Source organism: Thalia democratica, chromosome 5 (assembly GCF_965202585.1).
Source record: "Thalia democratica chromosome 5, ktThaDemo2.hap1.1, whole genome shotgun sequence".
NCBI classification, from domain to species: domain Eukaryota; kingdom Metazoa; phylum Chordata; class Thaliacea; order Salpida; family Salpidae; genus Thalia; species Thalia democratica.
In genome coordinates, this window is record NC_139169.1 from 47712334 (window position 1) to 47729718 (window position 17385).

At 28.6% G+C, this 17385-nt stretch overlaps 1 protein-coding gene across 1 annotated transcript; it reads right to left on the reverse strand.

Moving 5' to 3' along the window:
- Positions 1–11951: 11951 nt before the first annotated feature.
- On the reverse strand, positions 11952–17034 carry LOC145836613 (zinc metalloproteinase nas-13-like). The gene is made up of 5 exons (XM_082944402.1): positions 16882–17034; positions 16313–16432; positions 14123–14258; positions 12652–12809; positions 11952–12329 (listed from the first exon to the last, which is right to left on the reverse strand). Exons 1-5 carry the CDS (start codon positions 17032–17034, stop codon positions 11952–11954), a joined length of 945 nt encoding a protein of 314 aa, XP_082800528.1.
- Between the last annotated feature and the right edge of the window lie 351 nt (positions 17035–17385).

The following is a 17385-nucleotide window of genomic DNA, read 5'->3' on the forward strand; positions in this document are numbered from 1 at the left end:
ACGCAGCTAACTTTTGTTTATATACATTGTTAAGAATGTTTGTTCGCAAATATATGTAGACCCAAACAGAACAAGTAACTTCATTGCCATCTTTTTTAAATTAACAAACTTTGACTTGTTAAGTAGGGCGTAAAATCTGTCAAACTTTTAAGGTTTGAATTTTTTTTAGTGTACTGTCACATTGAAGTTAAGCAGTTCTAACCGTAAAATACTAGGTGCATTTTCGGTGTCAAACGTCAACTATGATGACACAATATCAAATCATTCTATTAGTTGTTGAAAGTCTGAAAAACGACGACCAAACTCATTATCAAGTGAAACTATTGTCATCAATTGCTTATCACTAAACTTAACCATATAATTAATCAAAAAGTCAAAAATAAAAAATCAATAGCAAAAAAGAGTGGAAATTGTAGTCTAAACTTATAATATTTTATTAAAATTTAATGTTGAGTAGTTTGACATAAAATAATTGTCAATGCTTAAAAAGATTTTTTTTACTTTTCTAAACAAGTATAAGAACAACTCACTTCACATCTGGGAAAGACAATTTTTAAGACGTCCATTTTTTATGAAAGTCATTATGGTAGGTAAGATCATCAAAGTTAGTTCAGCAAACAATTGTTTTTGGATAATTTGAGAAAGCATTACTTTAACTGACTCGAAACAGAAAAAAAAATACTTTAACAAAACAGTGTTTTTATCACCACAAAAATAAAAAGCCAATTTTACAAACGTTTTCAGGGTCAAAGTCTTACATTTTTGTTTTATTAAAATAATTCTAAAAAGGTTTTTTACAAATTTTGTAATATTTACATTGGTTGGCCGGATTTCATATAAATTTTGAAAATTCTTAGCGGGCCGGATCATCCACTCGCGGGCCGGATCAATTTTGTCCGCGGGCTGGATTCCATTTAAATTTAAAAAGGTTTGGGGGCCGGTCATTTTCACTTCGCGGGCCGGATCCGGCCCGCGGGCCGTACGTTGCCCACCCCTAGTTTACAACTTTATAGTTTCTAACTTTATAAAATTTTGTTTTTTAAATCCATTAGATTTCAATACCTCACTATATACCATAGTTCTATAGTTTTTGTTATAGATTACTATTTATTACTTTTTAAATTAAAGGTTTTTTAATACTAATATAATTATAAGTGATTTTTTTCTTTCTTTTTTTTAAATTTTAATTTTGTCAACAAAAAACTTAATTCAAACCATGTTTTAATTGTTTGTCATTTTTACCATTTTTATATTACCACAGATCTACAATTTGAAAAATCCGCTCTGCGGTGAAACTTAGTAATTGTTTTTCTCGAAAGTAATAAATTATTAATTAACATCCTCCCCTGTGGATAAATTACTGTGTCTTATTAGTTAATATATTGTCATTTCATAATACATTATTCTTTGAATTAAATACTTATAAACAATTAATTCTGAAACGAAAACAACAATCTTTATGGATTTGATAAACTTTAAAAGCGGTAAAGAGCAGTAAATACTTACATTAAAAAAAAGTATTAGCAAAAAGACACTTATTTAAATATAAAACTGAACGAAGCTAATCGCGGATACTAAACTTTTCCAATAAACTGGATCCATACCCGGCCGGAACCGGTTCGAGATCTTTTTTTTCTTTTTAAATTTAGGTTCCAGCCGAATTTGGATCCAAGCTAAAAAAAAAGCCAGATCCGGCCGGATATGGATCTTGGATCCGGTAGATCATTATTTTACTGAAACTTGCTTAGCCTCTTTAATACCTGAAAATTAAAGAAAACAAGAAATTTACTTATACCCTATACTGTATAATATTGCTTTTGTTTTCTGTTATATAATCACTAAATTGTCAATGTCCGAATAAATAACCTTTCCAGTTGTGTATTCATTATACTAACTTAATATTGATTGAAAAGAAGAGTATACTCATTAAAATATTTATTTTAAGCTTTTATAAACTTTCTTTATGAGTAACTGATACTATGTTATTTTTTATCGTTTTAATAAGTAAGAAAACATTGTTTTAATTAAATTTTATCAAGCTAAGATACATTCAAAGTTCGTTTTTTTTTTGTTTTTATAATACTTAGAGTATGACTTTAAGTTGTTTTGCTTAAATTATATGGCTTAAGAAAAACATCAATAAAAGTCTAAAAAAGAAATAATAAAATTTATTGCTACTTAAAGTATGGTCTCATACGTAATATACTAAAATGGTAATAATAGATAAGTTCCAATTGAAATCCAATGAAGTCCTGAAATATTTTTTTAATGTTATTTAGTAAATATTTTAAAATTAGTTGTACTTTTTAATGTTAGAAATTGTTTAAATTAAGGCATTAATACATGATATTAAATTCTTTGAATTCTACTAGTTGACATAGAACCAACCTGATTTTATAAAGTAATGACTGCTTATCGGAGCTAACATGCTGTCTGTAAATTTTATTCCAAACTTTATAGCTATATATTTCAAACTTTACTTTTCAAAGAAGCTTTAGCAAAAAAATAATGTAAATATAGTAACATTTTTATACATAAAAGTTTTTTTTGTCTAAAAAAATAAAAGAAAAGAAGCTATCATTATACCTGTAAAATTGTCTCCTATTTTAGTAGATCTAATGCCTGAAGGAAAAGTTGGCATATTTGTAGTCACGTTGACTTCGAAGTTCGAAAAGTTAGTAATGGTTACAGTAGTAGTAGACAAATTAACACTCGTATAATTTACGGAAGTAATTATTAATGTTGAGTTTAAATTATTTTCTAATCTTTTTGTTGTGCTGATTTCCTCAGTTTTCGAACTACAATTTGAATTAATTTTTGAATTCGTGGCTGACTCTGAAAAATAATTTGTTTAGCTCAGTAGAACTAGCACCATACAAACATATTTGTTTTTTTAAGTTTAAGTTATATTTTTAAAATAAGCAGATAAACAAAACATTAAATATATATACATACATTTATATTACAAACTAAACAAAATAAACATGTTTATATGGTGCTAGTTTATGATTATTAAAAAAAAGTAAAATAAAAAAAGCAGTACAGTTGTTTTTACAGCTTATTGCTATAATCCTCAGCTGTTTCAATTCAAAATGACTCGATTGTACATTATAGCAGTAAACATATAACACAAAAAACAAACGTTATGGCGTAATTATTAACTTTGTACAAGGCGCACATCAGTGAAAAATCCAACTTAGTTTGAAGTAAACAACTAAAAACTACAAAATCACAAATAAGTGACAACATAAGAAAATATTTAACTTGTAAGTCTGTTATCAAGTTTGGTAAAACTTGTCAGTTAGTCGCCACAAAAAAAACTGAATTTTTTAATCTACAAACGGTTTATGTTACTTAACCATAAAGTTACCGTCTGTTAGTATGATCAGTAATGTCAGCTTTGTCTCTTTGCCGTGCAACGTTTAATACATTGTCCACTAGGCAAGACAGCTGGTACGCTTGTTTTAAATACTTTCAGAGAAAACATCTGCGAAAGTCTAAAAGAGCCTAAGCCTAGACTTTCGTATGCCTTAAGACAATCTCAAGTTAACATAAAGGTTTGATCATATCTATTAAGTCATCAGACCACAAATTTTCAGTAGACTAAAACCCAAGTTTCGTTTATTTAAAAGTATACTTTTAAATTTTACAGTCTTGTAAATCGATGACGTTAAAGAAACACACAGATAACTAATACAGTAGCAAAAAAATCATTAGATTGATTTAGTTATTTTATTTAGGTCGATAATCATAAAAAAGAAAAGCAAGTCAATTATAAGTAACAATACCTACAATTTTCGTGTTACCTTGACCTTGTTATTACTTTTATAATTATAGAAAAACGGGGTGCACGAGGATTCAATACAAGACAATTCGAGCTCCGACAAATTCAAGTTCTTTTTAGTTTATAAATGACAACAAGTAGTGAAAACATAGTTCATGTGGCAGTTTTAAAAAACAAACAAAAAATATTTTTTAGTCAAAAACAAAAAACATACAAAAACAACGCAACAACGTACTAATTAAGCATTTTATTACACAAATTAAACTTAAAACATCTTAAAAGATAGTTTTAAAAAAAAAGTATTTATAGAAAAGTTGATCATAAATTAAATTTTAACTTAAGATAGAATGAAAACATCGCGATTCCTTCCTTAACAGACTTTTTTTTTAGGATTTAAGAGACTAAAACAATTAATACATGAACTTCTGAGAATTTTGATAGCAGAAAGAAAAATATATACGTTTTCTTAACTAAAAAGTCATAAAAATAAACTTGAAATTTCCTAAAAACCATCTTATACGTACGGCGTACGTTAACGACAAAAATAATTAAATCATGGTGATTTAGGCAGTTTTTAAAACTAAAAATGACAATAAATTATTTTTTAAGTTGAAACATTAAAATATCGTCCTAGCTAGAGTTCATTTTGGTATATTAAGGATAATAAATAATGAAAAAATAGTTTTTGGAGCTGTTATAGTAGAAAATAGACAAGTAATGTGAATTTTAGCTAAAATAAACATAAAAACACCGTTAAATTGTCATAAATAAAAAAATTAGTTCATCACTAACAAAGTGTGGTTTATACATCGCTTTTAAGCTTTTTTATTAGAAAAATTGACAGAAAACAAACTTTCCAGTTAACATAGATATGAGAACATCGTAAAAACGTCTTAAATTGAATATCAAGGACAGACATATTACAAAACACTTTTCATCGATTAATTAGGAATTTTTTTCATTAAGATTTATATCTCTTTAAAACTTTATTATTAAGTTAGCACAGCTATACAATGTAAGTAAAATAAAATAAACTTCTAAAAATTAATTACAATCACATTGTATTGTAGTAAGTTTTATACTAAATACATATTTATAATTTTAATATAATCATAACTAATGTCGTTAAATTTATTTAAATTAAATTAAATTTTTGTTTTTAGTAACTATATCTAAAAATAAGTACTTGACGTATTGTTTATGTTTGGTAGATAAATTAGCCTAAATTTTTAACTGCTGGATAAGCCATTATTGAAGTTTTAAAACCTGTATACATTTAATAGTTTAAATACGAACTTCGTGCGCACCAGGTTAATGATTTTAAACTTTATAAATACTTTTGAAAACCTTATTAAGAAAAAATTTATTGAAAATGAACTAAAGACTGAATAAAAAAATACAAATCTTAAGGTGACGCCCATATCATATGTAACGACTAATTTTGACTTTTTAAAAGAAATTTTTCTGACAAAAAATTTTTAAGAAAAAAGTACTTTTTTGTGACATCGTTTATAAATAAACAAAAATAAAAGTCAAAGACTGAGTTGCAAAACTATAGACCTTGAAAAAGACACCCATACTAATTTTTACGCAATTTTTACTAATCGTAAGAGAATGCTCTAACAAAAGTGTTAATATGTATATTTAAAAGAATTACTTTTTTGACTTGAATTAAGGTTATTTTAAAACCAAAAATCTGAAAAAAAAACTTTTTTTGACCGTCGTTTTTGAATAAAGTAGTTAAAAGTTCAAAAAATAAAGACAAGATTGCAAAAATACAGACTTTCAATAAGACGCCCTATTATTTTTTAAAGATTTTTTTTTATTTATAATACAAGAATTTGCTGACTATAGTTTCAAATAATTAGATACGCTTAAGCTGTTAACTACAAAAAAAAACAATTCATATCAAAAAAAAAGTAAGTTTACGATCTGAGTATCTATGAACATATAATATAACTTTGTTTAAATTTTAAATTTATTGGTGCAACATACCTGTTACATTTTTCGTTTTAATAGTTTCTGGAGTTTTTTCCAGTGTAATAGGTTCTGCTGTTGTCGCTGTTTTTGTAGGAAGTTTTTTTGTTGCCATGGTAGTTATTTCTGTTGTTGTATAATCTTCTCTTATCGTTGAAAATTGTTTTAAAGTCTTTGTTGTGGTAGGTTTATTTGTTGTGTTCGTGGTTGTGGACTCTTTTGATGTCTGCTTAATCATGACTTCATTTGTTGACATTGTTGTTGCAGGTTCTACTGTTGTTTTCGTTAAAGTGGGTGTTATTGTTGTCGTTGTAGTAAGTTTTTTTGTCGTCGTTGTTGTAGGTGATATTGTAGTGGTTGTTGCAGGTGCTATTGTAGTACTTGTTGTGAGCGCTTTTGTAGTGGTTGTTGTGGGTGCTATGGTAGTGGCAGTTGTGGGTGCTTTTGTAGTTGTTGTTGTAGGCGCTGTTGTAGTCGTTGTTGTAGGTGCTTTTGTCGTCGTTGTTGTGGGTGCTTTTGTAGTTGTTGTTGTGGGTGCTTTTGTAGTTGTTGTTGTGGGCGCTTTTGTAGTCGTTGTTGTGGGTGCTATTGTAGTGGTTGTTGAGGGTGCTATTGTCGTCGTTGTTGTAGGTGCTATTGTCGTCGTTGAAGTGGGTGTTATTGTTGTCGTTGTAGTAAGTTTTTTTGTCGTCGTTGTTGTAGGTGCTGTTGTAGTCGTTGTTGTAGGTGCTATTGTAGTACTTGTTGTGGGTGCTACTGTAGTCGTTGTTGTAGATGCTATTGTAGTTGTTGTTGTGGGCGCTTTTGTAGTGGTTGTTGTGGATGCTATTGTAGTACTTGTTGTGGGTGCTATTGTAGTCATTGTTGTAGGCGCTTTTGTAGTCGTTGTTGTAGGTGCTTTTGTCGTCGTTGTTGTAGGTGCTTTTGTCGTCGTTGTTGTGGGCGCTGTTGTAGTTGTTGTTGTAGGCGCTGTTGTAGTCGTTGTTGTAGGTGTTATTGTAGTCGTTGTTGTGGGCGCTGTTGTAGTCGTTGTTGTGGGTGCTTTTGTCGTTGTTGTTGTGGGTGCTTTTGTCGTCGTTGTTGTAGGTGCTTTTGTCGTCGTTGTTGTAGGTGTTTTTGTCGTCGTTGTTGTAGGTGCTTTTGTCGTCGTTGTTGTAGGTGCTTTTGTCGTCGTTGTTGTGGGCGCTGTTGTAGTTGTTGTAGGCGCTGTTGTAGTCGTTGTTGTAGGTGTTATTGTAGTCGTTGTTGTGGGCGCTGTTGTAGTCGTTGTTGTGGGTGCTTTTGTCGTTGTTGTCGTGGGTGCTTTTGTCGTCGTTGTTGTAGGTGCTTTTGTAGTCGTTGTTGTAGGTGCTTTTGTCGTCGTTGTTGTAGGTGCTTTTGTCGTCGTTGTTGTGGGCGCTGTTGTAGTTGTTGTTGTAGGCGCTGTTGTAGTCGTTGTTGTAGGTGTTATTGTAGTCGTTGTTGTGGGCGCTATTGTAGTGGTTGTTGCAGGTGCTATTGTAGTACTTGTTGTGAGCGCTTTTGTAGTGGTTGTTGTGGGTGCTATGGTAGAGGCAGTTGTGGGTGCTTTTGTAGTTGTTGTTGTAGGCGCTGTTGTAGTCGTTGTTGTGGGTGCTTTTGTCGTTGTTGTTGTAGGCGCTGTTGTAGTCGTTGTTGTGGGTGCTTTTGTAGTCGTTGTTGTAGGCGCTGTTGTAGTCGTTGTTGTGGGTGCTTTTGTCGTTGTTGTTGTAGGCGCTGTTGTAGTCGTTGTTGTGGGTGCTTTTGTCGTTGTTGTTGTAGGCGCTGTTGTAGTCGTTGTTGTGGGTGCTTTTGTCGTTGTTGTTGTAGGCGCTGTTGTAGTCGTTGTTGTGGGTGCTTTTGTCGTTGTTGTTGTAGGCGCTGTTGTAGTCGTTGTTGTGGGTGCTTTTGTCGTTGTTGTTGTAGGCGCTGTTGTAGTCGTTGTTGTGGGTGCTTTTGTCGTTGTTGTTGTAGGCGCTGTTGTAGTCGTTGTTGTGGGTGCTTTTGTCGTCGTTGTTGTGGGCGCTATTGTAGTCGTTGTTGTGGGTGCTTTCGTCGTTGTTGTTGTAGGCGCTGTTGTAGTCGTTGTTGTGGGTGCTTTTGTCGTTGTTGTTGTAGGCGCTGTTGTAGTCGTTGTTGTGGGTGCTTTTGTCGTCGTTGTTGTGGGCGCTATTGTAGTCGTTGTTGTGGGCGCTATTGTAGTGGTTGTTGTGGGCGCTATTGTAGTGGTTGTCGTTGATGATTCCGGTGCTTCTGTTGTCGTTTTCTCTCAATTAATACAAAATTTTAATTTTAATTTATATGTATAGAGGATATAATAAATATTGCGAAAATAAGAGAAGTTTATAAGTGTTTCTTGGTAAATACTTTTTTTTTATTTTAAACAGATATTTTTTATTTAATTTTTTTATAAGTTATATAATCCTTTTATCTAAAAAAAGTTGAGCCAAAAAAAAACTTTTATAAAAGTCTTAATTAAAAACTTAAAATTCTAAACTTTTAATAATCAAAAGCCTATGTAACATTTTCGGTACGTTAAATTTACTTACTTGTTTTTCGAACATATTGAGATATACTTAAACTGCAACATAATTTTGTTGATAAACACATTTTTGTAAATAAATAAAAAAACTAGTACATTATTTTATGAGGTACAAAAGATCCAAGCAATAGACTTTAAAACCGCTGCATTATTAAGCAAGATTGATTATCAACTACCAATAAAGTTATTAACTTTGTTGGTTTAAAAACTTTTGTGTTATAAATTTCATTGAGATAGTTTAACTAGAATAGACTGCATTAAAATGTATACCACCACCAACCAAAGTACAAGCAAATTGCATTTTAAGATATCATTCAAACTACCAGTGAGCAACTTTTCTAGTCAGCGTGGTACATTTGTCACAATTATTCTTTCGTGGGCCAGACTAGTGAACGAAAAGCTTTAAAGGGACAAGTAATTTTGAATATTAACAGCACTATAACAGTTTCAAAACTATCTTTAAAGCCAATACTGCATTCAAATAACCTTTAAAAAAGCATAAAAGTGCACATCAAGTTAACAGCAAACTTAAAAACTTTTTTTATAAATAGCTCAGTTCAATTTATTTGCGTAGGTTTTTGCTAAAGATTTTTATCTATAATTATTATTGAATCTCGGTTAAAATTTGTTTTGCTTAAAAGGTTTTATTAAATGTCTAATAGCTTGTTTATATTTTATAGACAACACTTAAAATCAACTGGCAAGTGTCATTTTTTTAAATTAATACATAAATAAACCTAGCTAAGGAAAATATAGACTAATTTCAATTTTATCTAATTTATATAAAACAAATAAAAAATTAATTTACATCCGTAGATATAGTTACTTTTAATAGTTAAAATATTTTAAACATTTCCAAATTGGTTTCAGAGAAGGTCAGGCTAACAACTAAGCTTTCTTAAAGCTTGTAGAAGAGCTTTGTCTATATTTAATAAGAGTAAAGTAGTATTTGCAGTCTTACTTAGTTTAAATTAACCTTTTGATAGTGTAGATAAAATAACTTCGCTAAACAATTTAGAATGCTCTGTTAGAAAAAAAAAGTTGTTGCTATCATATCTAACTGAAAGGAAACAGTTTGTAAATCTCGGGGTATGGTTAGAAAAAAATAATTGATGGTGGAGTTCAGTATTAGGAATCTTTTTTTAATATATTAATAATTTGCCAAAATATATTAAGGGTTTATAACTTCGAAGATCTCTCAATATTATAAACAACATTTAACAAAACACATAAAAAACACACATAGTGCCAACCTAGTTTTGAAATTTCAGACTGGCTTATTGCAAGCAGACTTAGATTTAGTGTTATTAAAACAAAATGGTTTATATTTTAGTAAAAAAATTAGAAACACCATAAGTTTTACTATAGAGATTGGTAAAAAAAGAAAAAAACTACTTGGATGCTACAATAGTTAGTAATCTTAATCGGAGATAACAATAGAAAAATTTAAAACTAAACTGTAAAAGTATTTGGTAGTTTATATGAAACACGGTATTTTTTAAGTTTACAAAAATCTGTATTTAATCTTTAATTCATTGTACATGAGTCACATTAGGTACGGTTTGTTGTGTTTTAATAGTAAAAAAAAAATTAGAATCAAAGTAATTATTAAAAAAGCAGTTGTTTGGAAGTGTAAGAAACCTAAAAATAATAAAAAGAACATTAGACAAATAAAACTATGAGTAAGACTTATTCAGGTACACATTTTAAATTAAATATCTTTTAGTTGATACAAAGTGTTATTTTTAAAAATGTACATAAACTACCTAGAAATTTAATAACAATTCAATGGAATGTGTTAATAAAACTTAATAATAAACATGGACGACTATCTCTAGCTCATCTGTGTAGTAAACTGTGGACTAAAATTCCTAATAACTTAAAAGGCTGGGAAATCTTGGAAGGTTCCAGGTTGATCTAGACTAGATGATTTTTACTAGAAGCATAATTAATTGAAAAGAGTGCACATGTGTTTGATGCGGTTATCATTTAGTTATGCTGTTTGAGTTTATTGATAAACATTTTCTATTTGAGACAGTTTTTACTGAGTATGTAGATTGGGTTCTAATGAAATTCGTTTAATCTAGAATATATTTCAGAATTTAGTTATAAAAAAATTCATTTAATAGTTAATACTTCTTTTAAATAAGTAAACTTATAAAGTCATCGATATAGTAATTTTTCGAAAGTTGAATAGTTAGTTGATTATCTAAAAACACTTTTAAAGCATATAGATAATAGTATAATAATTTGTTTTTAGATTTATTTTTTCTTTTTAAAGAAATTAGTATATGACTAAAATAGGTTGCATTTTTCTTCTGCGTCTGTTGACATCAGGGTTTTTCAAAAGGGGCAAAAGTTAGTGAAAAAATCAAAAAATAATATGAGTAATATAACTTGTTGGCGCGATGTTGAGTTAAAGGAGGCGATTATTGTTTTTAGAATTTTTGCCAAGGAGACGTTTATAAAAACGATTTTGGGAACCCTGACTTACATGAATTAATTTATGAAGTTAATTTTAAAGTCTTACTCTTGAGTACGCTTTTCTTAGGTAGGTACACAGTTACTTTTGTGCACACATTTTTTAGCCAAAAAACTTGTGTTCAGATAGCAACTTTCCATTTAGACTTAACATTTTATTTCCTGTCGAGTACACACTTTTAGGCTCTGTTAAAAATATATACTAACTGGAATTCTACTATTTATGTATTTATATCAAAAGTAAAACATCGGATAAAGTTATAAGAGCTAACACCTGGAATTTTAAGTGCTGTGAGACAAACTTAGTATTTTTATTCAAAAATATTTATCTTATCACCTCGATCATAAGACTAAAGATCTCGATCAACAAACGATAGCTTTATGGTGAAACGTCACAACCGTTTGTATTTTGAAGACTATAGGTTTCTTCGGTTACGACTAGCTTAAACATTTCATTAAGAACGAAACCCGGGTCTTAGTCTACCGAGAGCTTTGACGGGTCGAAACTATATGTACAAAACTTGTTATATACTGTTTTATATTATATTTTACAATGTTTTCTTAATTGACTAAAATGCTATCTTCACACTGACTTTGTAAAAGTATAAGTCAATATTACATACTTCTGTTACAAACAACTAGAAAAATAAAATATAAAAAGTTATAAATTAATGTACTAGAGAAATGTGTATTAAAACTTGTAATTTATAAAACAGTTGTTTAAATTTTACTCTTAATTTCTTTTTCTCACTTAAAAATTGTTACAGATTTTGTTTATTATGTCTCACTTAAAACTACTATAGCTTATTTTAACAAAACGTGAAGGCCTATGTATATTATCATTTTTAGTTTTATTTTATCGTTATGTATTTGTTTTTCAACTTTTTTTATATCTAAAGTTCTTTTTTTCAGCAAAACGTCGTTTTACAAATAGAGTAAAACAAACTAGGTTTTAAACATACTAAATATTAAATACACAACAGCTCAGTTGATAAACGATAAAACAAACCTTTATACAAACTAGAATTAAATTTTAAATTTTATCACGTTTAAAGTTATATCTATATATGTTATTTATGTATGCTTGTATAAAGTTACATCTATAAATGAGCTCTGTAACTAATAACAATGATTTATTCTAACGTAACAAAAAAAAACTTGAAAACAAAACTAATCACCTGTGATTAAGTGACCAACACGACATGTTTCACAACAGTTTTCCAGTGCAAAACCTAAGTTTTCACACTGTCCCAAAGAAGCATAAAGCGAGCATATAGTGCTTTTATCAACACAGTCGGGATGATTCGTTGTAGTTGTCATGAGAGGAGTCGTCACGTCAGCACAAGTGGCACAACAACGCTCCAACATATAACCAGGTCGTGTTATGCAATAGTCTATAGACTTCCAATATGCGCAATTAAAAAGTGAGACTGTATCTTCGCAAATAATTTCTTTTGGAGGTTCAGATCCACCACTTCCAGTAATAAGAGGACTGCATTCGTACATTCGATTTATTCGTGTGACGTCTAGTTTTGAAAATCCATCGTTCTGATGACAAATATTGTACTTGATTTATTGATAATTTACTGTAATAACTTCATATTAATTTTTTTATAGAATAATTTAAAAGCTTATAATAGCTAATGTTTTTAATATTATATTAACTTAAAATTTAAGATGCAACAACATTTCAGCATAATAAATAATATTTTGTAAGAAAAATATGTTAGTTTTAGTAACAAAGTTTATCAACTTATAAAATCAAAATATCTTAACATAAAAAAATATAATTTGACAAACTACTAACAGTAAAAATTGAAATTAAAAAAATATATACTACTTTTATTTTATTATTTATGTTTGTACTAACTTGAGTAATAAACACATTTCCATCAATATCAGTCATAGTTGGGCCTCCGTTTGAACTGAGATAGTAACTACCGTAATGCATTATTGACCAAAAGTCATACGGTTCTTCTGGTATTTTGTCCGGGTCCTCAGAATACTTACTAAATTGAGTCATATCAGCTGTGAATATTAATGAATTACATTTTATAACGAGACATATTTTACATAAAAAGTTTACGGAAAACTTAGCAACTTTAGTATATAAACTTTAAACTCTGGCAAAAAGGACAACTCTTCCTTCGTGGGAGCTCAAAGGAGTTATCTAGTTGGATTTTTGTGGGATTAAGACTTGAAATGTTGTTAGACAAATATAGCTCTCGTAAGGCTTCGAGGCCGGAAGGATGAACTGTAGATCAGTATGAGAACAGTTTTCGTTGAACTGTGAGGTAGTAGACGTGAGCTAAAGAATGAGATAAAATTAGAATTCGTAGTATTTCTACGCACAGCAAGTCGTTTTTATTCGAAGTGGAACGTTAGTTTTAAGACTTGTGTGTAGAAAACTCAAACTTCGCACACCAATTTAAAACTTTCAGCCGAGAATATCATAAGCTGTATTTATTTTTTGTTAAATACTTTATAACTCAACTTAATTAATAAACCAGTTTATATCAATAAAAGAAATACTACAATAAAACCTCTTTTTTAGTTTTTGAAACATGGTTGGTAATACTAATATTGTTATTTTTTTTACATTTAATAAAGTGTTTGTGTCAAACTGAAAAGTTGCTAAGTTAGAAATAACTAACAACATCCAATTTTTTAAAGTAAAAACACAAAATTCTTACAAAACAAAAGTCAATTGTAAGCTATTAAAGAAGTTACAAATACTGTTTTTATCTAGTTTTGATCATAACGCATTCCCAAAAATTAAACGAGTATTTACTCGAAGTTTAGGTTTTAAGTTTAATTATTTTATAATACTTAGTTTAACTATTTTATAATATTTAGTTTAACTTGTTTATCTTGTTTATCCTGACAACACTACAACAACAAAATAATCTTTAAACGACAAAACTGCAGTTGTGCTTTTAATTACCGGATATTAATTATTTTTTATACAGTTAGAATACTTTTACCTTCCCAACAAACTGTACTTTTATATAATTTGTACATGCAGTTTTAATAATTTGTTTAAAAGTATAAAAGCTATAAAAAATTAATTTAAGACAAAACTAATTTTTTTTATACTTACCATAAACTATCTTTAACTTTTAATATATTTAAAAATAGTTTTTAATTTCTATACTTTTAGAACTAAATGTTTTTATTTAAATAACAGCAACGCTTATTATTAAATCATCATTAAACTTGTAATTAAAGTTTTCTTATATAGCAAGGCCTATTAAAACATTGACCTAAAGAAGAACAAATTTTTAACGCTACCCTATATGAAGAAATTTGACAAATAAGACTTTAACTCAAGTAAGTCTTACCAGGAGCTATATTATCTTCAACGATATTTACGTAGTTATCACGGTCTGGTCTTGTTTGTTCGTGAAAAAACCCCAAAGCATGCATTGTTTCATGGATTATCGTGCCTTTCGTCCAGCAACCATCTCCTAATGATACCTTCAAAGAGTTTTAACAATATTTGTTGAGTAACTGTTGTTAAGTATTCTGTTTTTAATTTTAACAAAACGTGCTAGCATTAAATATTTACTTTTATAATATTAGTTATTAAAATGCTAAAAAATATACTAATTAAGACTTTAATACTTACTTTTAAGACAGCCTAACTTTAATAAATTACCTATTAGTTTACTATTAGTTTAAAACTATTACCTAGATTCAACAGCACATTAGGTCATAAATCGCTATCCTACCAAGGAAGTAAGTTATGAATTAAGCTACCATTATATCTAAAAAATATAAGCCATTTTGGAAAGTTCCAGGATGAACTTAAAAGTTATCATTTAAATAGTGATTCTCAAGGTCATAAGTGATCATACCTCTACTCGTCTTTTTACTTTGTTTAAAGAGTAAATAGTATTTGTCATTTAATATCCAAAACTTTATTTATTTTTTATACTTTTGTTTTTTTGTTCGGAAGTTGATTTGTTTGGTTACATTAACATTGGTTTAGTCTAGGTTTTAGAATTTTCTATCCGGTTATATTTTAAGATTATTCTTTAAGATTAATGTTTTGAATTAATTTCAGAACACTTAAATTTTTTTTTTTTATGCTTACAATTTTTTTTTCTTTTTAAGTATACAAATGTAAAATAGTAGTTATAGATATTTTTACTTTAGCCGAAAATAAAGATAGCTGTTCTGTAGTAGTAGGCTAAGATAACTGTTCCAAGCAAACTTAGTTTTTTTTTTTTTTGGTTTTTTTGAGAAAATTTAAGAAAAAAAATTTCTTTTTATGTTTGCAAATTTTGCTTGCTTTCTATTATTACAGTTTTAGACTTGGAAAAGTATTCAAATTAAATTGAAATAATATCTTAAAATAGAAGGAAATTTGTTGTTGTTAATATTATTATTCTTAATATATTTTTTCTTAATAAAAGCATAAATACTTCAGTATTTATTTTCATATTTTATAAAAGTTAAGTTCAGTTATTGTAAAAATCACTTCTTTAAATTTCTTTAAAAAAAATTACAATAGTTTATTTAACTATTCAAATGTAAAATTGTTTTTACTGTTCAATTAAATTATTAAATAAAATAAAAATTACCTTTTTAACAAACATACTTATATAAAAAAAATTTGTAAAAAATTTCAGCGTATTACATTTTACTTTCTATAAAGAAGTTGTAAACTAAAATTCAAGTATTCACACGTTTGTTATTAGTGTTGTTTATCTACTTTTGAAAGTTAATTTAAAGTGGTATGTATATTTTTTAGTTCATATGTTACTTAACAAGATTCATAGTACCTTATTAAACCCAAAATTCAGTTAATTTTCGTTTAGTTTTATATTAATTAATTTTTCTTTTCGTTTAATTGATGGTTCATTACTATAGATCTAAATTTTTAAATGATAAAAAAACTATGTGTAATAGTTCGTAAGAAACTTTATAAGCATGTGGTGTACGACTCGATAAACGAAAGGTTCCTTTGTACACCAGGTCCTTAGACCAAACTTTTTGAGCGCTTTTTTTATCGTTCAGTAAACAATAATAGTTAGCGAAAAAAATTAATATAATTAAACTGTTTTTTTTAACAACTCGATATTGAGATTAAAATAAAAACAAACTTTATAAAAGTTTAATAAAACTAAATAATTGTATTAAACTTAAAGTTTTTTTTTTTTTATTAGACAGCATAAATATTTTTAATACTAAATAAATTCTAAATTTTAATTTGCTTCATTTTTAAAGTTGGTTAATTTATGTTAATTAATTTATATGATGATTTATCTGCCTTCTGAAGAACCAAAAGCTTATTTATAAAGTAGTTAGTTACAAAAGTCTCAAATATTTTGGTGATTTAATTTGAATTTTAAAGTAACTAAATGCTACTATATTTAGTTTCAAAGTTTTATCTTAATCTCTTAAATATAAGAAATAAAAAAAAGTTTATTTTGAAATTCATTAAGTACTGGGACTAGATTATTTCTAATTAAAAAATATAGTAAAAACATTTTTTACCATTTTTAAAATTATAAATACATTTTTACCTTAATGACATTTGTTCCTGCACCAATGGGGGAGCTGCAGTAAGTTCCGTAGTAATACCTGATATAACGTTCTTGTGTGGTTCGTTGAATTAATCTGATGCAAGTGTTCAACTCGAAATCCTCTTTTGCATCATTAAAGTTTGAAATAAACTCTGATTCTAATAATTTTTGTCAAAACTTACAGCTGTTTCATGTATACCGCCTAGTGGTTTCAATTTAGAGAGGTTTATTAAATAGTGTACAACAGGGACGTCGCGTGGGATGTTGAACTGCCGCAATTGCAATACCTTTAAATTTTGTAAGATAAAATTAAGAACCTAAAACGTTTTATTCATTTTTTAGAATAAAATCTTTTATAAAACTTCAATTTTTACAAGGACCGCAAACTCTTAGCTGCCTGCCGCAAATGAAACCAAAAAATCAATTTTTTTTCAAAAATTACCGCAAAATCAATATCTTGCGGTAAGTAAGCTAAGTTAAAAAATCCCTAAAATAGTACAGGCAGAAGTATCATTCCACAAGCTATTGTAAACAAAAAATTAAAATAAATCTAAGCAGAGCAGAGGCACCTCCAGCAGAGGCAACTCAAGCACTAGCAACTCGAGCAGAGGCAACTCGATTAGATGCAACTCGAACACAAGCAACTTGTGCACGGGGAACTCGGCATTTTTTTTGCACCAACTAAGAAAAATACCACGCAACGCCACCGATGTACAGTACATATGAGCGGGGTCGTATGAATAAATTTACTTTTATTTTCATTGTTGTGTACGTAAAAGCTTATACGTATTTTATCTTTACAAAAAATTGTTAGGTATAATGAATTAATTTTTGTCACTACTTCGTAGATATAACAAAAATAATAAAGGCGACTTACATAATAATAACATCACTAGAGTTTTTTGTATACAGAACTTTTTCCCTTGAGTTGATACTTTAAACAAAGCCGAAAAGTGCGAAATGAACGGGAAGTACAAACCCAACAAATCATAATACTTTTTAAAAATTGATTATACTTTAAAAGCTAATAATGTTATGAAGAGACATGAATTCCCTAAAACAAATACAAAATC

What these genes read in the sequence shown, in the direction of transcription:
- LOC145836613 (XM_082944402.1), bottom strand. Translation starts at nt 17,034, where the DNA reads ATGTACTGTACATCGGTGGCGTTGCGTGGTATTTTTCTTAGTTGGTGC. An exon ending in CAGGAACAAATGTCATTAAG is followed by an intron (nt 14,259 to 16,312) that starts GTAAAAATGTAT and finishes AACTCTTTGAAG; the next exon opens with GTATCATTAGGAGATGGTTG. An exon ending in GAAATGTGTTTATTACTCAA is followed by an intron (nt 12,330 to 12,651) that starts GTTAGTACAAAC and finishes ATTTGTCATCAG; the next exon opens with AACGATGGATTTTCAAAACT.